Source organism: Cygnus olor, chromosome 1, assembly GCF_009769625.2.
Source record: "Cygnus olor isolate bCygOlo1 chromosome 1, bCygOlo1.pri.v2, whole genome shotgun sequence".
Lineage (NCBI taxonomy): Eukaryota > Metazoa > Chordata > Aves > Anseriformes > Anatidae > Cygnus > Cygnus olor.
This window is the reverse complement of record NC_049169.1, coordinates 35,976,554-35,996,383: the sequence shown is the minus strand read 5'-3', so window position 1 is coordinate 35,996,383 and position 19,830 is coordinate 35,976,554. Positions and strand designations below refer to the sequence as shown.

The following is a 19,830-nucleotide window of genomic DNA, read 5'->3' as shown; positions in this document are numbered from 1 at the left end:
TTCAAGCAGTCCTCTGCGTTCAGATTTGTAGTAAAGATGAGAAAAGTATTTATATTGGCAAGATAAAACTACCTGCCCAGTTACTGTTTTTTATTGTTTGGGAGACACTGAAGAAATCCTGAAATTTGACCCACCCAGAGAATTAGGTGGCAAAGATAATCAGTAGCATGACCTTTTGCAAGCTGTTTCCTTATCAGGAGGATTAGCAGTGGTGATTTATCGGCTGGTGATTAACGAGAAATCTGTGCAATTCTCTGTGACTGCATCAGCTTCTGGGAGGAGAAGAAAGAACGAGAGCACAGAACTCCTGTTGGTTTTGCTGCACAGCACGGCTTTTACAGCACCACTTTTGGACTGATCCCAGGACGGCTCATTGTACAGCCTATTTAACTTATCTTTGTGGACTCAGAAAGCAACAAAATCAACACAAAGTCCTGGGATCCAGTGTAAACTCTATGTCATCCTTTCAGGCACATTTTCATGAGGTCAGCTTTACTTTTTTGGCTGATTCATCAAACCCTTTGTATTGGACTGGGAGCACTACACAAACATTAGATTCTTTCTTAGCTATTGGAAAATGGCAGTCCCGACATGCCTTATGGTAGCAATTTTCCTGGAAGAAAATTGGATTTGGATCTGAAATACTTTTCTTTCTCCCATCATCAGCCTTCAAGGACATGCCAAAATAAACATAATCTTGTTCTACTGTCTTTCATTTCTCCCGTCCCAGTAGGAAGAATGCCTGGAAGTATTTTAGGACTCTGTCAAGTGGAAGCTGCTGCTGAGTCTGCCCAGCTTGGAGGTTAGTACTAACATGGAAGGTTTGCCAAGATGTAACAGGATTTTATTTTTGTAGTTTTCCAAGTGTTTTGGTAAGGCCAATAGGCCAAGAGAGAAACTGCTGATACCAGCATATAGCGGCCCTAATTCATACTGAACAATTGCTGTGAGAAAGGCTTCTTCAAAACTTCCATTTGCAACGTTCTTTTCAGTCATTGAAGGATGATATCTGACAACACTGAAATACATAAATATTGGAATATACACCAGCTTTAGTGTCCAAGAATGATAAACAATCAAGAGCCTGACCCTTTGCAAGGTACTGCCTTATCTACAGGACTACCAACAGTGATAAACACTGGTAACATTTCTTTGGAAATATATTGCTCTAGAGCTGGCCTTTTAACCAGGTCACACCATATGTTCGCTGCCATTCCTAACAGGTTCAGAATCATATAAGAAAGACAAAAGTAGAGTAAATTGTGAGACACTAGATCTGGTTCCTCTTACAGCAAGGCAATCATACAATATGTGATGCTACAGTCAGCATTCCTGGTTCAAGAAATGCTTGGTTCTCCTCAGTGCTGCCTCTCTGACAGGTGGGATGTGTGGTCACGCTCTGGAAAGCCTTACTTCACCATCCCAACCTTGAACCAGAGGGCTAATTGCAAAAACAAAGCATGAATTTTCCTCTCCGTATTAAAAAACTAAATTGATCCTTCAACTTCTCACTACCAGCAGATATCATGTACTCCCACCAGGACACACCTTGCAGCTGGTAAACTTTTTCTCCAATGGCTTAACTGCTTCCCTTCTTTTAAACTAGTTTCCTCTACCACTGATGAGACTTTATCTCCAATTTCTTGCACTCCTCCCTCTCTTTCTTCCTGCAGTTTCAAAACATTTTTTGCCAAGGTCCCTTATGCCGTGCTTCTTGCTAGTTCTTGTTTTCTATCCTCCCACCCTATATGCACGAGCACAGACTTCACCTTCCCCTGCAATTTGTGGCATGTTGGATCTTATACCAGAGCTACCAAAACAAGCTGCTCCTCCTGCTTCAAATTTTCCCTCTTCCAGGGAAAACCACACTTTGGAGTGGGGTATCGGTCCTTACGAACAATCACAATCATGTGAGCTCTCTCTCTTCCCACTTCCAGATCTGTAATGCTCCCACTTGCACAAACACTGCCTGCACGAACAACAGTGGATGTGACGAGCCCAGGCATGCAGAACCCAGTGGTATTGCTTACCTGCCAGCTCCCTGCAGAGCCCCCACCAGGGCAATGCCTTAGAACACGCAGAAGGTCCCGGGGCTGTTATAATGGAGCAAAGTGCGTGGAGTTGGTGGAGATAAGGCAATGGGGCTATGGGGTAAGGAAAGAGAAGTCAGAAGATCCAAACAGAGCGCAGATTTGACAATTTTTTCCAAGAAAAGATTAGGAAGTAAAAACAGAACTACAATCTCCCTCACAAATTATACAGTGGAATAAGGGGGAAAAAATACTAGCACCTGGTTGATGTGTTAAGAACCTTCCCGTCTTGCAGATGGTTTGCTCTCTTTGCTCCATTAGCATTAGAAATAGAACGCAAGGAAAAAACTTTTAGTACTAATTCCTGTTGGACTGAAGCAGGTGAATTTGAAGTGTCAAGACTTGGCTAAACATAGATAAAATGTGAAGTACTCCTCCTTCAACTTCAAGAACAGGCAAGTAGCTGTGTGAAATTCTGATAAAACTCTGATGCACCTTGTGTTCTCCCTTAAGATATAATTGCCACACAAGTTCAGAAATAATCTCACACGTTTACTTATAAATGAACACGTGAATAGCACTACTGGTGACTAACACACTGAGCTGCTTTTCAAACTTTACCTTGCACACCACCAAATTTATAGGAGTTACCAACACTAGATAAAAATCTAGGCTGACTGATAGAGACTCTCAGCTGTTTTTTTTTGTTTGTTTGTTTTGAAGTCCATTTAAATCCTTCAGGAGCGCCTGTTACGTACTGAAAACGTACTGCTCTAGATCACTGCTCCACATTCTGTAGCTTTTGGAGAAAGATTCTAGTACAGGGAAATTACAGCAGTGACATTTCACTACTGCAGAGCACCAAGCTTTCTCTAACCCTCTTAATGCTGTGTGTACTACTGTGCAGATGGTGGCTTTAGATCCTCAGTATGGAAATTTCTTGTAAATTTGATCCAGCAAGCTCCTCCTCTAAGCAAGGTTCATCAACTCAGTCCTGAATTGTAATAACTGTACTTCCAGCTTCAGCAGAATGGAATACATTTGCATTGTATTGCAATTGCATGATGCTTCTGCTAGAATGGGTGGGGGATAGTCACAGGAAATATATCTTAGGCATGCAGCTTAGCTTATTTGAATTTAACTTATTTGTCTTCTGAGAACATCTGTTTGTCTACTAACTGCATCGGGAATGCAAGATCCTAAAATCTATGTGCTCTGAGCCATACCTTATTGTAGATCTGGTACAGCCACTGTGTGTATCATTTGCTGTTAGTGAACTAAAACCCAGTGCTTTTATATGTTTTTTTTTAACAGAAAGGATGCAAGAAAATTGAAAAAAATACTAATGAAGTGCTCTTGTATGATACATATTCCAGAACTAGACAGATTGTTACGCTAATTAATACCACTTAGCAGAACAGTCACACTGGCTTTTAAACAGTTGGCTTTTAAACAGTGTTGGCTCAGCCAAACACACAGAAGATAATAGCATGTACTCATTTCTCATGTACAAGAACAATAACAGATCCCTTTCACTACGTTTAATGAAAACTGTCATAAACATGCAATATTGCATTTCTGTCATCTTTTGGAGCTGATAGGTTTCAGCAGAGTTTTAGAAATCAGATAAGCCACATGCACGTTCATGTTGAAGGCCAAGTGTTCAGGACGTGCAGCTGTAACTGCAGGTAATGAGTGCTCCCTCAGCGGAGCTTCGGAAAGGTATGTCCTAAAACTACACGGAAATGAAAGACATTTTGATATCTGAAATTAAAGGGGAAATACATTGCGAGGTAATATTTCAAAGAAAGAGTTCTCTGTTTTTACCTTGAAATATACATTTTTATTCGACAGTGTTTAATTAGCTTTATGACCACTTTCTTGGAAATGAAACATGTCAATTAAGTAAACAGTTCACATTTTCAAAACCAACACCTACCAGGAGATACCTTACTGATTGTGCTAAACCTGGTAATTTTGTTATAACAATACGTTTTTTTTCAGCATTTGTAATACATTATTCTGTTCAACACAGCCTTCCTTCTTATCTTTTCCTCAGAAACAACTGTTGTTCTCACGTTGGATTTTTAACAAGTTCACATGCTCAAAGATATTTTCCTAAAGAAATTTACCACGTTACACGTCAGCACAGAAATTGTAAAAATAGACATAAAATTGCTGCCACCCTTACAGGCTACCATCCCTCTACATTAACATTCTTTCTGGAAATTGTTACGGATGGAGGGCCAAACATAGCTCCGGGCTAAGCTAGCCCAACTCTGTTGACTTCAAAAGGAATGCACCTGCCTCGTGAGGTTTCTTTTTTTGAATAAAAGCTTCCTCAGAAAGTTAATGGAAATTAAGCTTTCAATCTGTTCTAGATTTTTAAAAGGGAATTTTATCCTTTATCACTGGGCAGAAATGAATTTTCCAAAGTATTAATGAATTTCTGTCTCATCCATGCTTTGAAGTTTTGATACCACTCTATAAGCTTTTTTCTCCTTTGAATCTTTTCTTGTAAGCTCATTTTTTTTTCTTTTTCTAGAACAGCAGGAAGCTCTTTCCAGTTTTTAATAAAGATAAATGGAGCCCCCATGGTTTTCAATAATTGTAATGGAGCACTGTGGTACATTGATGAATTTCCGCAATCACCAGGTGTCATTACATCTTCTATAACAGGCAGGGATCCATACGAACAAGCTTCGTAAATCCTATAGCATTCTGTATTTATTCCCACTGGGCACAATGTCAGATCACTCTGCAGCAAGGCATCCTGATAGTTTTTGAAACTTTCATTTGTTTCTTGAGGCTGCCACCTAGGAAAGTAAAGGGGTTGAACATTAATATTTTTCCCATACTCATTACAATGAAAAGTAGAGATATGCTTTCATTTCAGTTATTTATAAAATCAGAAGTGTTGTGAATGTAAAAAATTCCTATTATACATACAATTAATAGGCTTTTACTTTTTACTTAACTATACTTAAAGAGTCTTCTAAAAATTTTATTGAAAATGTCACTGTTAAAAACAGATTGCAACACAACTTAGGTAAAGTCCTTTTAGGAAATTATTAATATTTAGAACTGTAAGAAGCAAATTGAAACTCTGTTTTACATATTATGCGTGACTCGGATGATGCATATCTTCACAGTAGACATACAGGGAAACACTTGATGAACTTCCCAATGAATTTTTTTTGGTCTTAAATACTTCAAATCAGTAGAGGCTTGCTTTTTACATCCTTCTGCTCTAGCATGTAAAGCAGTCTGTTAACTGTCAGTCTGCCTGGAGTGCCTCAGAATGTCTGTGAGGTAAGGGTTTATGCCACAGACACTATTCATCTCCTGAGGCTCTTCATCAGGGTAGCAGAGGTTTTCCTAAGCACTGCTGTGCCTACTATCAATCATTTTACAGATGTTGCTTGGCAAAATTAAGAAAAACTATCAGAACCCTATTCCTGTTACTCAAGACATCTGCTCTACCTATTTGGAGCAAAAAAGAGCAATATTGTTCAGATTAAATCACCCTTGCATGGAACACAAAATATAGCTGCGTTTTTCTTCTGGTAAGATATTAAGACATACAAGGTGCAAGACAAGTATTTCTTCTCCTATCATAATCAAATATATGTAAGGAAAAAAAAAAGAGATGGTCTTCCTATGCAGTATACATTGATCTTCCTAGATATTTTAAAATATTCTTTATTTAAAATATTTCAGCAGAAAGGTTGTAATGATATGAAGCCTTATACAAAGAATCCTGACAATGTTCTCTCTCTTTCTTTATTATTATTACTTTTAATTATGACTGGTTACCTTTAATTGCACTGTTTCTTAAAATTCAAGAAAGGATTGTTAATAATGAATGAACTAAGCAAAAATGTCAGAGTATTTTCATGAAGTAAATCAGAGTCTTACTGTTCTCTGGCTGCAATCCAGCAAAGCTTATCAAGTCCATCCTGCTTCAGTATTTCCATTAGAGTTTCCCTCGAAGAGTTCTTATAAATTGTTCCTAGGAAATTACATAGATATGACCTTGGATCGTGTAGCATTGACCAGCTGGGTTCTACAACTGGAAAATTTCTGTAGCTGTAAAAACAATGTACACATTAGATAATGGCATGTTTTATGTCAAGAGAAAATACATTTTGCACTATTTCATGTTTGCCATAGAAAATTCTAAGACTAAAAACACCTGTTTGTTACCAATCTGTATCTATAAGCAAACCAGTGCAAGTCCTGTCCTAAAAGTTGATCTTCATTCCCTCTGTTCCAACCACTCTCTTCTCGATGTCTCTGAAGACTTCTGTTCTGTCTTGACATCAAAGAAATTACGTATGCATGCTATAAACATCCTTCAGAGACACACTTTTCTGAAACCCTCTGTTCTGGATGCAACCACTAGTTTTGACTGAAAAGGCCAGAATAATGGCAATTATGGAGTCGAAGTCTCAGTTACCTGAATCTCTGGGCATGTTCATCAGCTGAAATACAGTGGCAACCTCTCAAAAGGAAAAATGTCACTGTGACCTGGTTGCATTCATTAATCTTCGGCTACTAAACAGCTTGCTGTACAAGCTATTCAACTTTGCTTTTAGGACTCAACAACACCAGTGCAAAATCCTGGGATCCAATGTGAGCTATACGTTATCTTTTTAGACACATTTTCATTATGTCAAGTTGTTGTTTTTTTTTTTGACTGATTTTTCAAATCTTACGTCAGGAATTTTGGTCAGCTAGTGAAAAACCGCTTCAGCAGAAGGGTTGGCACTAACTTTTTCATTAAATAAAGTTAGTTTTATTTTATATTTTTGGAACAGATGAATGGTAGAAAGTCCTTTTTTCTGCTCCTTAACATTCTCAAATTAAGATGGAGATTCCTTCCAATGTCATTATTTTAGAGGGATCACTGTTCTTTACTTCCCTGTTATTTCTTTTTTTTGGAATAAAAAATACACCCTGATACCAACTCTTTATTGTTTTCAGAGGTGTTCTCTTTTTTATTTCACAGTGATTTCTTAATTGTCATTAATAGTTCTGAACGCATACTCACTTTTCTGACCATCCCATATTTTTAATGAACAGCTGTTTCTTAGTTCTTCTACCTGAGGAATGTTGATTTACCTACTCTCAGAGAACCGTTTTTTTCATTCCAAATATTTTTGCAGCATCCTACATCTTCCTTTTCCCTCTTCCCTTGGAAAATTTGGCCCATTTGCATAACTTTAACAATTTTTGCAACTGTTCGTGTACAAAGGGCAAAGCCCCATCCTGATACCGGATCTATCTTACCCCATCCAGCTTTGTACCTGAGTTTATTACTCTAACTGTTGTTCCTTTTTCTTCTCTATCCTCTTAATCTTGGCATCTCAAAACTCGACTTCTTTTTGCTTATGAAATCCCAACCAACTGGAGAGAACACCATCAATTCTCTGACACTATCAAGAATTCAGATTTAGTATATTTCAATGGCACTGCGAGCACGTTCAACTATGTATAAAACTCCATACAATTTGCAGACTGCAGACTACAGGATACTAAATTCAAATACAACACAAGCTATGAAAATAATCCCAAATTCTTTTCTTCTTGTATTACCACAGTAAGTAGCCAAAACTGTATTAACTCTGTTAATATGGAGTAAACAAGGAAGGAATGCAGCTAACCGAACCAAACAGGTATCTACTCCACATAAACAGTCTGAGCACTAAGTATAACAAAAAGGTTTTGTGAGTAAGCAGTTAAGCCAGTTTATGCTACTGTGATACTGGCGTGTACTAATCCCAAATGGGAGGCGTCCAATTTCCTTTTGAGAGCCAAAGCAGGGGTTAAAAAAAGTACTGCCAGTACCAACGCTTTCCTGTCCTAAACAAGCAGTAGTTGGAACCTTTTCACATAAATACCTTTTAAATCCTCATGCACATATTACATCAGCAGTTACAATAAATCTCAAGAGCAAATCTACTGAAGAAATAGTCAAACCTAAAACCCCACTAGACACAGGTTCCTTTTTTTTTTTTAAAGCTCTCTAAATCCTAGCCTTCTTTTTCTATGTTATTATTTTAATTGTTAAATCTGATTTCCAAAGATTCCACTGCTTCATTTAGAAAAACATTACTAGGACCAAGTTCTACAATTTACTTAATCATTTTGAGAACCAGCAGTAACATTCAGATGTATTTTCCATACCTCACATATAGCAATTAAGTTTAAATTGTAATTTTTGTCTACAGCACTTACGTAGCTACTCCTAAAGGCCACTGGAAAATATCTTCTTCATTTACCAATGTATAGTCATATGTTACAAAGAGCAGATTTACAAATCCTCCGTGTCTTTTCAGGTATGGTTGAATCCATTCATTGTTGCACTGCTCATTTCCAAGCAGCACAACAGCTACATGCTGTATCTTGTGAGTCTGGATTAACGTTTGCGCGTAATGCAACCACTGAGTGGCGTAAGTGATCTTTGCTTTTTCTCTTCCATTCAGAACTAGCACAACATTTTCAGCTTCAACTGAGAAGTAGCCAGGAACTACAGACGGACCAGTGATGAAGCTGTGAAAACCAAAAAACAAACAGTAAACAACCTTAAGACAAATAATATTGACCTTAATCCTCTACACATCCTTACAACACTCCAGAGATATTTTTCTTCAATAAACTAAATGCAATATACTGTGAAGTACCTATGCAACTGTAACCGTTTCTGTTGTTAAATATACCTATAACACAGAAGTAAAGTTGCCTTCGGCTTTATTCAGGAAAAAAAAAAGAATTAGACTTAAATGTAAATAAGGTATTTTGTAAATAAATCAGAAATACTATCATGTTGAAACATAAAAATGTCAGTAAACTAATCAACCTAAAAAAAACCACCCTGCTTTGATGATCGCTTAAGGTCAAACTTTTTATTCATGCCAGTAATAACCAATTAATACTGCATTAGAACAAGAAGAGATGATCTCCCCCAAATTTATAAGAGTCTACTAAAAAGGTGTCTAAATGAGGAACAGTTGGCTGGTCTGGTGTTTTATTTTTCTCTGAAATTTTGGTCATGCTAAGGTTAGACTAAAGAAGAGATGGCATCATCTGATATTCAGTAAAATCTGTAACATGAGAGGTAGGTACCTCACGGTAAACTTACGATGCTTGTATGACCCAGGACGAATTTCAGGCTTTGATAAAAGTTTTGTAGCACAGACATTTTTAGGTATACAATTGCACGTTGCGATCTATCACAATATATTTAACAAAGGAATTTCAATCGTAGTAAAATCAGTACATCACTGATAATTTACAAGTATCTGAAGTACAAGTACATAAACAGCCTTTTATGAACTGCCACTAAGCAAACCAGTGTTTGCCAGCTCTTGCTCTTCAGTTAACTGCTGTTTTAACAGACTATTGACTGAACTCAAAGGATTAGTGATTACACACCTTGGGAAAGAGTGGAGGAGAAAAAAAAAAAACAAAAACTATTTTTTTCCCTCAGGAATCAATGAAGTGTTTACTTTTCTAGGTCTTCAGCATTACTACATTTTTTTTCAACTACCAGTTGTACTTAATTTAGAATAAGTGAATTTTAATTAATTGAGAATGAGCATGAAACGCTGAGACTGACCGCTAGTTTCGGTTCAAATGTGTTTTGTGAGAAGAAGAAAATTCACATCAAAAGCCATAAAAGCTACTCCAGTGAGGATACCTGAAACTGACCTTCGGCAAGCATATTCTAAACCTCAGTTAGGCTGTCATGGTGCTGCCTCAGTGGGAGCGGCACATCTTGGAGCCAAGATTCAGGAGACACGCAACTTGGAATTAAGACTTTTCACAGATTTTCACAGGCCAATACTTAAATCTAAACATACAGTGACAAAAGACTTTGTAGGGCACAAGGACACTGACATCCTCATCACTGAGATTCACAAGACTGAACATCAAAATGCCTAAAATAGTGAGAAAGATATGAAGTTGCCTCAATGACCACCTTGTAAAAGAGACCTGGGGAAATGGGTTCTGTCTATGGACACAGTGCTGTAAGGCTACAAACTTTACAGGAGTAACAGGATGAAGAGGGGGGGAAGCAATGGTCTGTGTGTACGAAAACGTGAAGTTTAGCAGCATGAAACTGTACTGGAGGGGTAACACTATGAAAATCCCATACTGTAGTAAAAAAACACGGTACTAAGGTTGTGGTATTAACTCCCAGTCAGAATACAATAGTGACTGCAAAATGTAAGGGAGATTACAGAAGTTACAAAATGAAGACATGCAGTAGCGCTAGGAGAGTCTCACTATTCACATACAGGCTATCTCTGGTGATACATGGAGATGACATTTTTTACTCAATAAATTAATAGAAAAGTTAGGAAGACTGTCAAAAGGTGAAGGCCACCACTGAAAACAATAAAAAACTAGCCCAAACAAGCAGGACAGCAAAGCTCATAAAATACTGCAGATGAAATGTAAACAGAAGATGAAGGCTAAACAGCAATTTGAAGAGCACCTTGTAAAAGTTTGTTCAGGCTGATTGGTGAAGGTTCTTTAAATATATGAAAAATATATCAAAAAGGCAACTACAGAACTGGTGGGAACACTTAAGGTAATGGTTTGAAAATGATACTCAGGGATGACAAAGCCACAGCAGAGAAGATTCCCACACCGGTATTATCTGAAGCAAGAAATACAAAGGTAAACAAACACATGAAATATTGCATCAAATGAAGAACTTGGACCTGGATGGTTTTCACTTGAGAGTTCTGAAGAAACTCAAACATGAAATTGCAGAACTGCTTGGCAAAAGCATGCATAGCAGTCATTATGAAGAGACACCATGCCTAACAAAAAGCAGGTTTCTCAGCATCACTCCTACAAAAACATCCGGAGAGGACTCCAGGAGCTACAGACCAGGCAGTATGACTTCCCTCTCTGGAAGAATCTATAATAAAGAGTAAGATCACTGGATCTTATCAGAAGGTAAGATCACTGATTGCACACGCAGATAAACACTGCTGTAAACATAGCTCCTATAGAGCCTGTCTAACTAATCCAATGGAGATCTGTGACTGTGTCAGGAAGAATACAGATAAAGGGAATCCAGTAGAAAGAGCGTATTTAGATTTTCAAAAAAAATTCAACGAAGGCTATTAAGGAAACTAAATTGCCACAAGCTATCCTTTGGGAAATCATATGGCAAGTAAATAAGTCTTTCCTCGTTAGTTTTGTTGACCTGTATGCTTTCATTCAGGTACCTGCACTGAATGGCTGCGGTTTGCACAAAGAGTACAGGAGAATGGGGCAGAAGAAAACTGTTGAACAACCAAGTCTATCAGGGACCGGGGAAAAGCAGCTCTGAATGTTAAAATAAAGAGGGTTGTGACTCTCAACGGAACAAAAATTTAGGAATGCTTTTACTTAATGCTAAGTTTGACACTTTATTCTCTACAAATATCCTGCTGGATGACAAGAGAGAGAAGGATGTGAATCGCTTCAGGCCAAGGAAGCTCTTTTCCTGCTTCTTGGAGGAATATGCCAACACATCACTAAAATTCACAGCTCAGCAGCTCCTTCTTCACCTGTGTTTTTATGTAAATGTCCCTGAAGCTCATGTAGAAGTTGACACATTCAGTATCCCTTCAGGCAACTTCTAGAGTAAAAACTTAAAGCCACCAAAACGTGCATTCTCCACCATAAAGGTATGCACTGGGCTTATTCATGCAAGTGTGTTCAAGTGCTATTTTGGCATTTCTGTGTCTTCAGATTTGATGTTCTTTAAAAACCTTCATGTGAGCTCTACGTTTTAACAATCATTAGACTTACCACAAAACTGCACAGCAGCACATTCTCCAAATATGTCATGTCACCTCCACTAGCTCCCTCTAGCCTCATCTAGTAATCAAATGGAGATAATTTACCTCAGCCAGACAATAAAGAAGTCAACAATTCCAGAAAATATTTTTATGAGTGAGCAGCCAAAATCATACTAATTTGTCCTCACAAAAAGCTACAGACTATCATTTCCAATTTGACTAAAATGTAGAACTTCAGCTATTTCATTTCAGAATCCCAATCGTTAAAATCACAGTTATATTTACATATTTGCTGTAATTTTCATAAGAAGTTCTTACTAGCCTGTCAAATATTAACTGCTACTATATTGGTACCTGATATAAACTTTTTGTTTTCATAGGATTTAATGTTCAAGTTGAAGTTAAAATAAAGGCTATTATCCCCAATTCCTCTAAATATAACAAGAAGATATTTATATGCCAATATGGAAGTCTTTCTTTGGAAGACGCACACACACAGAGGAACCATGTGAGGTTATTATTCATCTGAAACAGGCAGACCAGAGAGAAAATATCCATAATCAGTCAAGTGATGGTCTCAGTTACACGCAGCAAATTATTTCTTAACATGAAAGGCAAGGTCTTGAAAAATATCCTTGTGTGCATACCAAGAAGACAATGTATATGATAGAATGTCAATGATTTATATTGGCTTTGAGATTTTATATCTAGGAAAAAAAAAAAGAGGAGTCTCTTCCCAACAAGAAAACACTACAGGCATTGCTCCCTACTGAAAAAAGGTATTATCATATTCTTTCTCTGAGTCTGTGAATGGAAAGATCTCTTGATCATGATCTCCATCAAGGAGATTACTAAGGGTGCAGTAGCACTATTCATAGTTGATTCCATAATCTTGTAGTGTTAGCCCATATCTGCAGACAAGGAAAATAGCTATAAAAAAAAGTGTGATTTCATGTATTTCCTCTTATATAAGATTGACTTTTTGAGAATTGCTGTGTTTAAATCACACCTACACATCCTCCTAGAAGACTTTTTAAATACTTATAAACTGGATGTTGGTACTATTGAAGAAATTCTACAACCTGTACCATGTACATGGTCAGATAAACTGAAAAACAATTCAGAGTGATAAAAACTTTTGTGGTCACTTAATAAAAGCTTTCAATTCACAATCATGTTTATCCCTTGTCTTATTGTGTGAAGAAAAAAACACCTTTCTGAAGCAAAACATTTTTCAAAAGTTAAATTCACTCTAGTGTGGCATTTATGCTTTGAAAAGAAAACTTTTTAAGAGATGGGTCCTTGTGCCAGTGACTAAATGTTGTAGGCAAGCTACTATGGCAGACTGACAAACTGGCCAAATAGATGAAAAATCCTTCAGCTTTCACATATCTTTAGAGTAAACCTTCAAAAATGGTATTGAATAGGACCTTAGAGAAAAGTTTCATATAATTCACTAAAAAATATTAAATGCTTGAATATAGCCTTAAAATATGCATGATCACATATCAAAATCTATTTTTAAACCAAACCATGTTTTGTTTGCTTTAAACATCTTCCTTTACAAATAAAATTTCTCTTTGCAAATCAAGTGGTTAACCAGATTGGTAGGTCTAGAAGGTTGTTTTTGTTATAAATAGAAACAAATTGTGTTTCTGATACAATCCTATTTATGAATGAATCAGTAAAGTCCCTTTTCCCTAAATACAATATAAACCAAATAGCAGGAGAAATTTTCTTACCTCACAACTCTTTTCAGCTTCTTTCAGTCAACTACCAGCCCAAAGTCCCAGTTCTTAGCCTTTTCTCAGGGCTGTTTTCTCCCTACTTATGAGACCCTTTGGCTGCCCTTCTTTGCAGTATTGTGAGTCTTTTCACAGTTCTTGACACAGACACAGTATTTGACACAGATCTTTGCAAAACAGCTGACGGAACTGCTTCATAGCTTTTGATTTTTAATAGCAATGTGTTTGCACTAAAATTTGCTGTTTTTATCAAGTATGTTTTTCCATTAATGTAACCATTTCTTGTGATAATATTAAAGGAGAAGTTGTGTGCATACTTCTCTGTTATCAAAACACTACAAAATTAAAGCATTTGCAACTGGTATTAAAATACTTGCAACTCTGATAGACAAAATAATGCACCGGTGCATCTTATCATGCTCTTTAACAAACTATGCATTGGAAAGCTAAATTTAGCACATGTAAAGTCAACTTCACAAAGCTAGTACCTGAAGTATGTTTTTCCTGCCTTTTGGCTTCCTTCTCTCCATGGTGCAGTCACATCAGCTGGCTCAAGATGCCCTTCAAAAATATGTTGCCAAAGGTAAAGACCTACATAAATGATGAAAATATGATGGTCAATTTGAATGCACATATTTTGCCTACTCTACACTACCAACAAGACAAAAAAAAATTGCATAAGAAATGTCAAAGCTTCCTATATAATACAGACATTGCCCCCCCAACTTCTATATGACTTAGTAATTAAGATGAATTTTTCAAACATCAAGTAATTTGAAAAGATTCTTTGGCTGTCAAAACATCAGCAGATGATGATATACCACACTATCACTTCTGCTAACATCTCTTTCTGGTACAGTTAACATCCATTTTAAGGACAACCATACTTTTCTTAAGCTATAGTGAAATACACCAAATTTTATGACAGAATACCAATGTGTTCTGCAACACTACATAAAAGTTCAACTTAAACTGGAAATTTTGCATTTCTAAAAAAGCTGTAATATAAACAACGAGATGTCTTCAGCAGTAGCTAAAAATCTTAAGAGGACCTTGGCCCCCAGTTTATGTAGAGAGGTCTCTCATTGTCTTCTACAACAGAACATTTTTCAAGTTCATCAGTGGTTATACTAGTACAGTACACAGAATGCCTTATTTCTCACTGTACAATGCTTTAGTTCATAAAGTATATATGTGACAATTATTCTGTTTTAACCAAATAAGATGCTTGTTTATGTGTTGCATTGTAAACTAGACTGGCTTTAAAAAGCAACTGTGTCTCTTTGCCATTTGTGTGACTTTCCCTTGATAGAAATGAAAAACAGCTCCCAAAAGAACTGATACAAAGAAACTGGTATCTAACTATTCTTATGTTGGCATTAACATATTTTTGAGTAACAGCTTCTACTTCCTCAATACTTTTCATTTATAGATGTCCGCATTATTTTAATCATATACATACATTAGAGTCAACTAAAGAAGAAAAAGGCAAAGTGATTTATCAGAAGAGTTGTGATTTGTAGGCCTTGATTACATCTGCTTACCAATTGCTGCTTTTCCCCAAATCTGCACTCTAAGATTGGTTTGTTCTAGGTGAGATCTTGCATTTTTTATCATCTTAATATTATTTTCGTATCTCTGTTGAGAAGCAATCTGTTCATTTTTCTCATCAGCTTCCCAGGGATTCCACTCTTCGTTTCCCAAAGAAACATGATCTATATCTAAGAAATACGAAAAGAGAATTTATATAAAAACTCTACGCTTACAAATTTAGCAAATTTACAATTTTTCTGGTCAGTACTGAATTTCAAATATTCTCTTAGTCAGTATAACATAGTTCATATGAAAAATCGTTTAAAATATGTTTATGTCAATGACGGAGCTCTATACACGCTAAATGAACCAACCGACACGCAGAAAAACAAATGAGATGTGACCTTTATTAGGAAGTGTACAAACTGCTTTATAGACAGGGGTCTAAAGGCAGAATTGGGGAATGTCCTTCCCAGATAGGTTCAGGTTTCCCTCCCCCCCCCCCCCCCTCCCCCCCCCTCCCCCTCCCCCCCCCTCCCCCCCCTCCCCTCCCCCCCCTCCCCCCCCTCCCCCCCCCCTCCCCTCCCCTCCCCTCCCCTCCCCTCCCCTCCCCTCCCCTCCCCTCCCCTCCCCTCCCCTCCCCTCCCCTCCCCTCCCCTCCCCTTCCCTTCCCTTCCCTTCCCTTCCCTTCCCTTCCCTTCCCTTCCCTTCCCTTCCCTTCCCTTCCCTTCCCTTCCCTTCCCTTCCCTTCCCTTCCCTTCCCTTCCCCCCAAGGTGGCGCCCTGCGCGCCCGGGGGACCAACAAAATGGCTGCCGCCAGCACAGGCCCGGGGAGGGGCTGTTCGGCCCCGCTCTCCGCTCAGCCCCCGGCGCTGCCCGGGCTCCGCCGGTTGGGCCCGTCGGGCTCCGCCAGGCCCCGTCAGAGCGATGCCGGCCCCGCGGCCGTGCCGCTGGTGCCGGGTAGGCCCGCGACGGGCGGCTCGGAGCGGCTGCGGGGGGCGGCCGCCGCTCTCACCTCGCGGGCCGCGGCGGTCCCTGTGCGGCGGGCGGAGGGCGGCCGGGCGGCGGGGCCGGAGGAAGACGGTGTAGGCCGCGTAGAGGGAGAAGAGGCCGTAGGCGAGGAGCAAGGCGGAGCACAGCCGCTTGCGAGCGCCCCGCATCCCGCCCGGCGCGGGCGGAGGGCGCGGCGGGAGGGGCTGCGGCCGCGGCTCCGTGCCGCCCGCTGCCGGGCACCGGGCCGCGTCCCGTGGCGAAGAGGTTTAGAGGCGGCCCCCGCCATCGGGCTCAGCAGGCAGCCCTGAGGCGTCCCGGCACCATCTTCTCGCCCCGTTCCTCACGAGGGGAGGCCAGGCCATGGCCGAGTGCTGCGGGCTGCGGCTGCTGCCCCACAGGCGAGGCGCTGCAGCTGCTGTGGTGTGCTCTCCTCCTCCCCTCGAAGGCTTCAGGAGGCAAAAATGGGAAAGGAAGGAATTTTTGACTAAGCATCAGTCCTCTAAAGCTAGATGCTACAATATTTGTAAAGCCACTACCAGGCTATTTTCTAACACCATGATCCTAATGATAGCCAAAGCATAGTGCCCTTCACCTACCCTGAGCATGGACTGCTACAGCCTGATTATAATGCAACCTTGCAGCCTGTTTTGGATCTAGGCATTTTTCTTCTTTTTATTTATTTATTTGTTTGTTTGTTTATTTATCCTTACAAACACTAAACTTTGCTCTAACTCTGACCTAAAACTTGTTGAATGGACCTCTGCTTGCTCCCAAACAAAATGTACCTGGTTGTCTTAGCAGGCCTTCTGAGGCAGGTTTACAGTCAGCCCACTGCCAAGTCTTAAATCTAATGTAATGACCTATACACTCACAGAACTAAGAAACGTATCCTGATGACCAACAGTGGTAGCTATGATTCCTTTATTCTGGTATCCTGTTCTGATGGTTTGTGTCAGCTTGACTCATTTTTTTCTAGCCTAGCTGCTAGCCCTGAATTTAACCCTGCGTAATTCTGCCCATTTAAAACCTGCATATAATGCATTTATCAAGACTGGTGGTAATCTGTTGCCGAAGTGAAGGTCACTAGGCTTGCTCCCTGTTAGGCATCATGGCCACTTTCCTTTCATTATAGTGATTTGTAATTTTATTGGAAAAGTACACCAGATAAATGCTTTCAAAATGATGACTGAGTTTTTCTCTTGCCTCCTGCTGCGTGAATACACAGTGAAGTGGCATAGTCACAAACTTTGAGAAGACCAGGGACATGGAATCTATAGTGATATTAAAATAAACTATCTTCAACTTTAACTGCAGCCTGTTTTCTAGACTGTATCAGTAACTGGATTCATGTGCTCAGCTGCAAAACTTCATAAGAAACCCTTGTGCAAAGAGTTTACTATTTAATTTAAAACAGAATACAGTAATAAAAGTATGCTAAACAGTAGAAACAAAAGGGAAGAAGAGAACAATAGAAATGAATTAAGAAGGACTTAAAACAGTCTTACAGCAACTGTAGTAGACTGTGGCCTCAGAGTAGATGACAATGTTTGATCACTTGGAAAGAAAATCAAATGCAGAAAATATAGCGAAAATAGCTGTGAGAAGGAACAGCATATACTTCATGAGCATAAAATTTTAATCTTATATTTCCTACCTATATTAATTCATTTTACGTTTTGCAAGTTGCATTTGTTCATTTCATGGGCAGAACAAGATGGAAAAAGCTATAAATAGTGTAAAAATGTATTCATTTCATAAAAAGAGCTTTGGCTCCTGTGCAAAATATCCAGCCAGTTCAGTACAGACTCAAGTAGATGCCTTTCCTATAATGCAAACTCAAATGACATAGAAACTACTGTGACTTAAGAAAATATTTAATGTTAAGAATATATGGGGGGGCAGGGAGGTGTGGAGTTAACAGAAGGCCTGATGAATAGGGATCTTAGAGTAGGAGATTTGTCCAGTGACTATAGAGTGATAAGTCTTACAGGAACATAAAACTGGAAGGAACTACCTTAACCATGGAGTTTCCTGAAATCATGGGAAATCGTGCAGCAGATGTCAAATTTAGGAGATGCCTATACTTCATACGGAGTGTCTGTGGCAGCCCACAAAGGCATAGCATATACTACTTCCTAGTACTCTATGGCAAACTTCAGATACACTGTAGAAGACCAAAAGCCAAGAAGAGAGGAGGAGAGCATCAGTAATGTCCTAGACAAACACAAACAAGATATTTAAATCTCCTAGACGATACTAAGAAGCAGACATCCTGCAGTGTAAGAGAGGACAAAAAGCCCAACAGCAGCAGCTAATGAAACATGGAAAAATCATAAAACAACAGAATTGTAAAGTACATTCCTAAAACAGAGGAAGTGTAAAGTACATTCAACAAATGCCTGTTCTGTTCAAGAATTTATTACAACAAATGAAAGTTAACCTGGAGTTTCAAAATGCTTATTATGAATGTGGCTGGAAGCCTGTCAGAACACATTCTGCTATACATCAGGTCATTTTGAGTAACCAGCTGTAGAAGTAAACTTTTTTTTTTCTTTTCTGTAAATAGTACTTTTTTTTTTTTTTGTACATATTATGGTAAAAAACAATACTTCCTGCTTTTCTTTCTTTTTTTTTCCAGTGCTCATGACTGCTTAGAATATTCTCTTGTCTCCTTTACACCCTTCAAACAAATGCTGTTGTTAAATTCTACAGTGTTAATTGTTTTATCTTAGTCTCTGCTGTTAGGTTGGAATTGATTGATAGATGTCACCGGGAAGTTGTAGAAAACTATATTGATCAATATGTAAAGTAGGCAGACCTGAGCAAGGTTTTAGGGCACAGCTAGAATGAAAGAAAGGATCAGTTAGACACCTAATCAGAACACAGAATGAAGACAGTTGTTGCCAGAATCTCTACAGAAAGCTTTTGGGGTATAATTACTGCTCCGTTAGTCCTGCTTTCATTAATTAAGAAGTCTGCAGAAATCCTGCGGACTAGTACTACTTGCAGAATGTAGAAGGCAGCTGATATCGCAGTTATTATTTTCTTTCTGCAAAGGCCAGAGTCTCCTATTAGGCTGTATTGTACAAGGTTGAATGAAAGGGAAAAGTCTGTAGGAGGCAATTAAAGAAAGGTAACCAGAGAGAGGCCTTTCTGCTGGCCACAGATCACAGCACCTGTTCTTGGGCTTTGCAGAGGTTTTCCTCTGGATAGGTCTCTTGTGGTGAGAGAAATGACAGCCCCTAGTGCTAGATCAATGGAAATACCGCTGGCTGTGTTTTGTATGAGTACACCCTAACATCACTTTTCAGGCAGAATCCGGCTGAGGTTAACTTTGTTTTACCTGGCTGAACTGTTACCTCGACGGGGTGATTGCCTCTGGCAGAGAGGTGATGGTAAGCATCTGCTGATGGTGGTGAAAAATTAGGGGCGGTGACCTCTTCTGTTGGTACAGCAGGATCAGCCAACCTCCTTAGGTGTCCACCTGTGGCCTCGAAGTTTCTGAGTTAAAATGCGAACAGCTTCTTCCTGAGAAACTGATGCACTGAAGACATGTCAAAATAAAGGTTTTGTTTTGTTTTGTTCTTCCATCCTAATGAAATGCAAACCTAACTGCCAATCTCCTATGTTTCTCTCAGATACAAGACATATCTATCTGGAGACATTTTTAGAAACCCAAAGGCTTTCTTCCTGCGTTGCATTCATTACATTTTACATTACATC

At 39.0% G+C, this 19,830-nt stretch overlaps 1 protein-coding gene across 2 annotated transcripts; it reads right to left on the bottom strand.

Annotated features, from left to right (window-relative positions):
- Positions 1-3,856: 3,856 nt before the first annotated feature.
- RXYLT1 (ribitol xylosyltransferase 1) lies at positions 3,857-16,755 on the bottom strand. 2 transcript variants are annotated; one of them, XM_040552224.1, is made up of 6 exons: positions 16,130-16,755; positions 15,126-15,302; positions 14,070-14,172; positions 8,271-8,585; positions 5,949-6,119; positions 3,857-4,846 (listed from the first exon to the last, which is right to left on the bottom strand). In XM_040552224.1, the coding sequence occupies exons 1-6, from the start codon at positions 16,272-16,274 to the stop codon at positions 4,429-4,431; spliced, it is 1,329 nt and encodes a 442-aa protein (XP_040408158.1). In that variant the 5' UTR covers positions 16,275-16,755; the 3' UTR covers positions 3,857-4,428. The 2 variants fall into 2 exon arrangements, with proteins under 2 accessions (XP_040408158.1, XP_040408163.1); XM_040552229.1 differs by lacking the exon at positions 16,130-16,755 and adding an exon at positions 11,847-11,915 and having other exon boundaries at positions 15,126-15,142.
- Between the last annotated feature and the right edge of the window lie 3,075 nt (positions 16,756-19,830).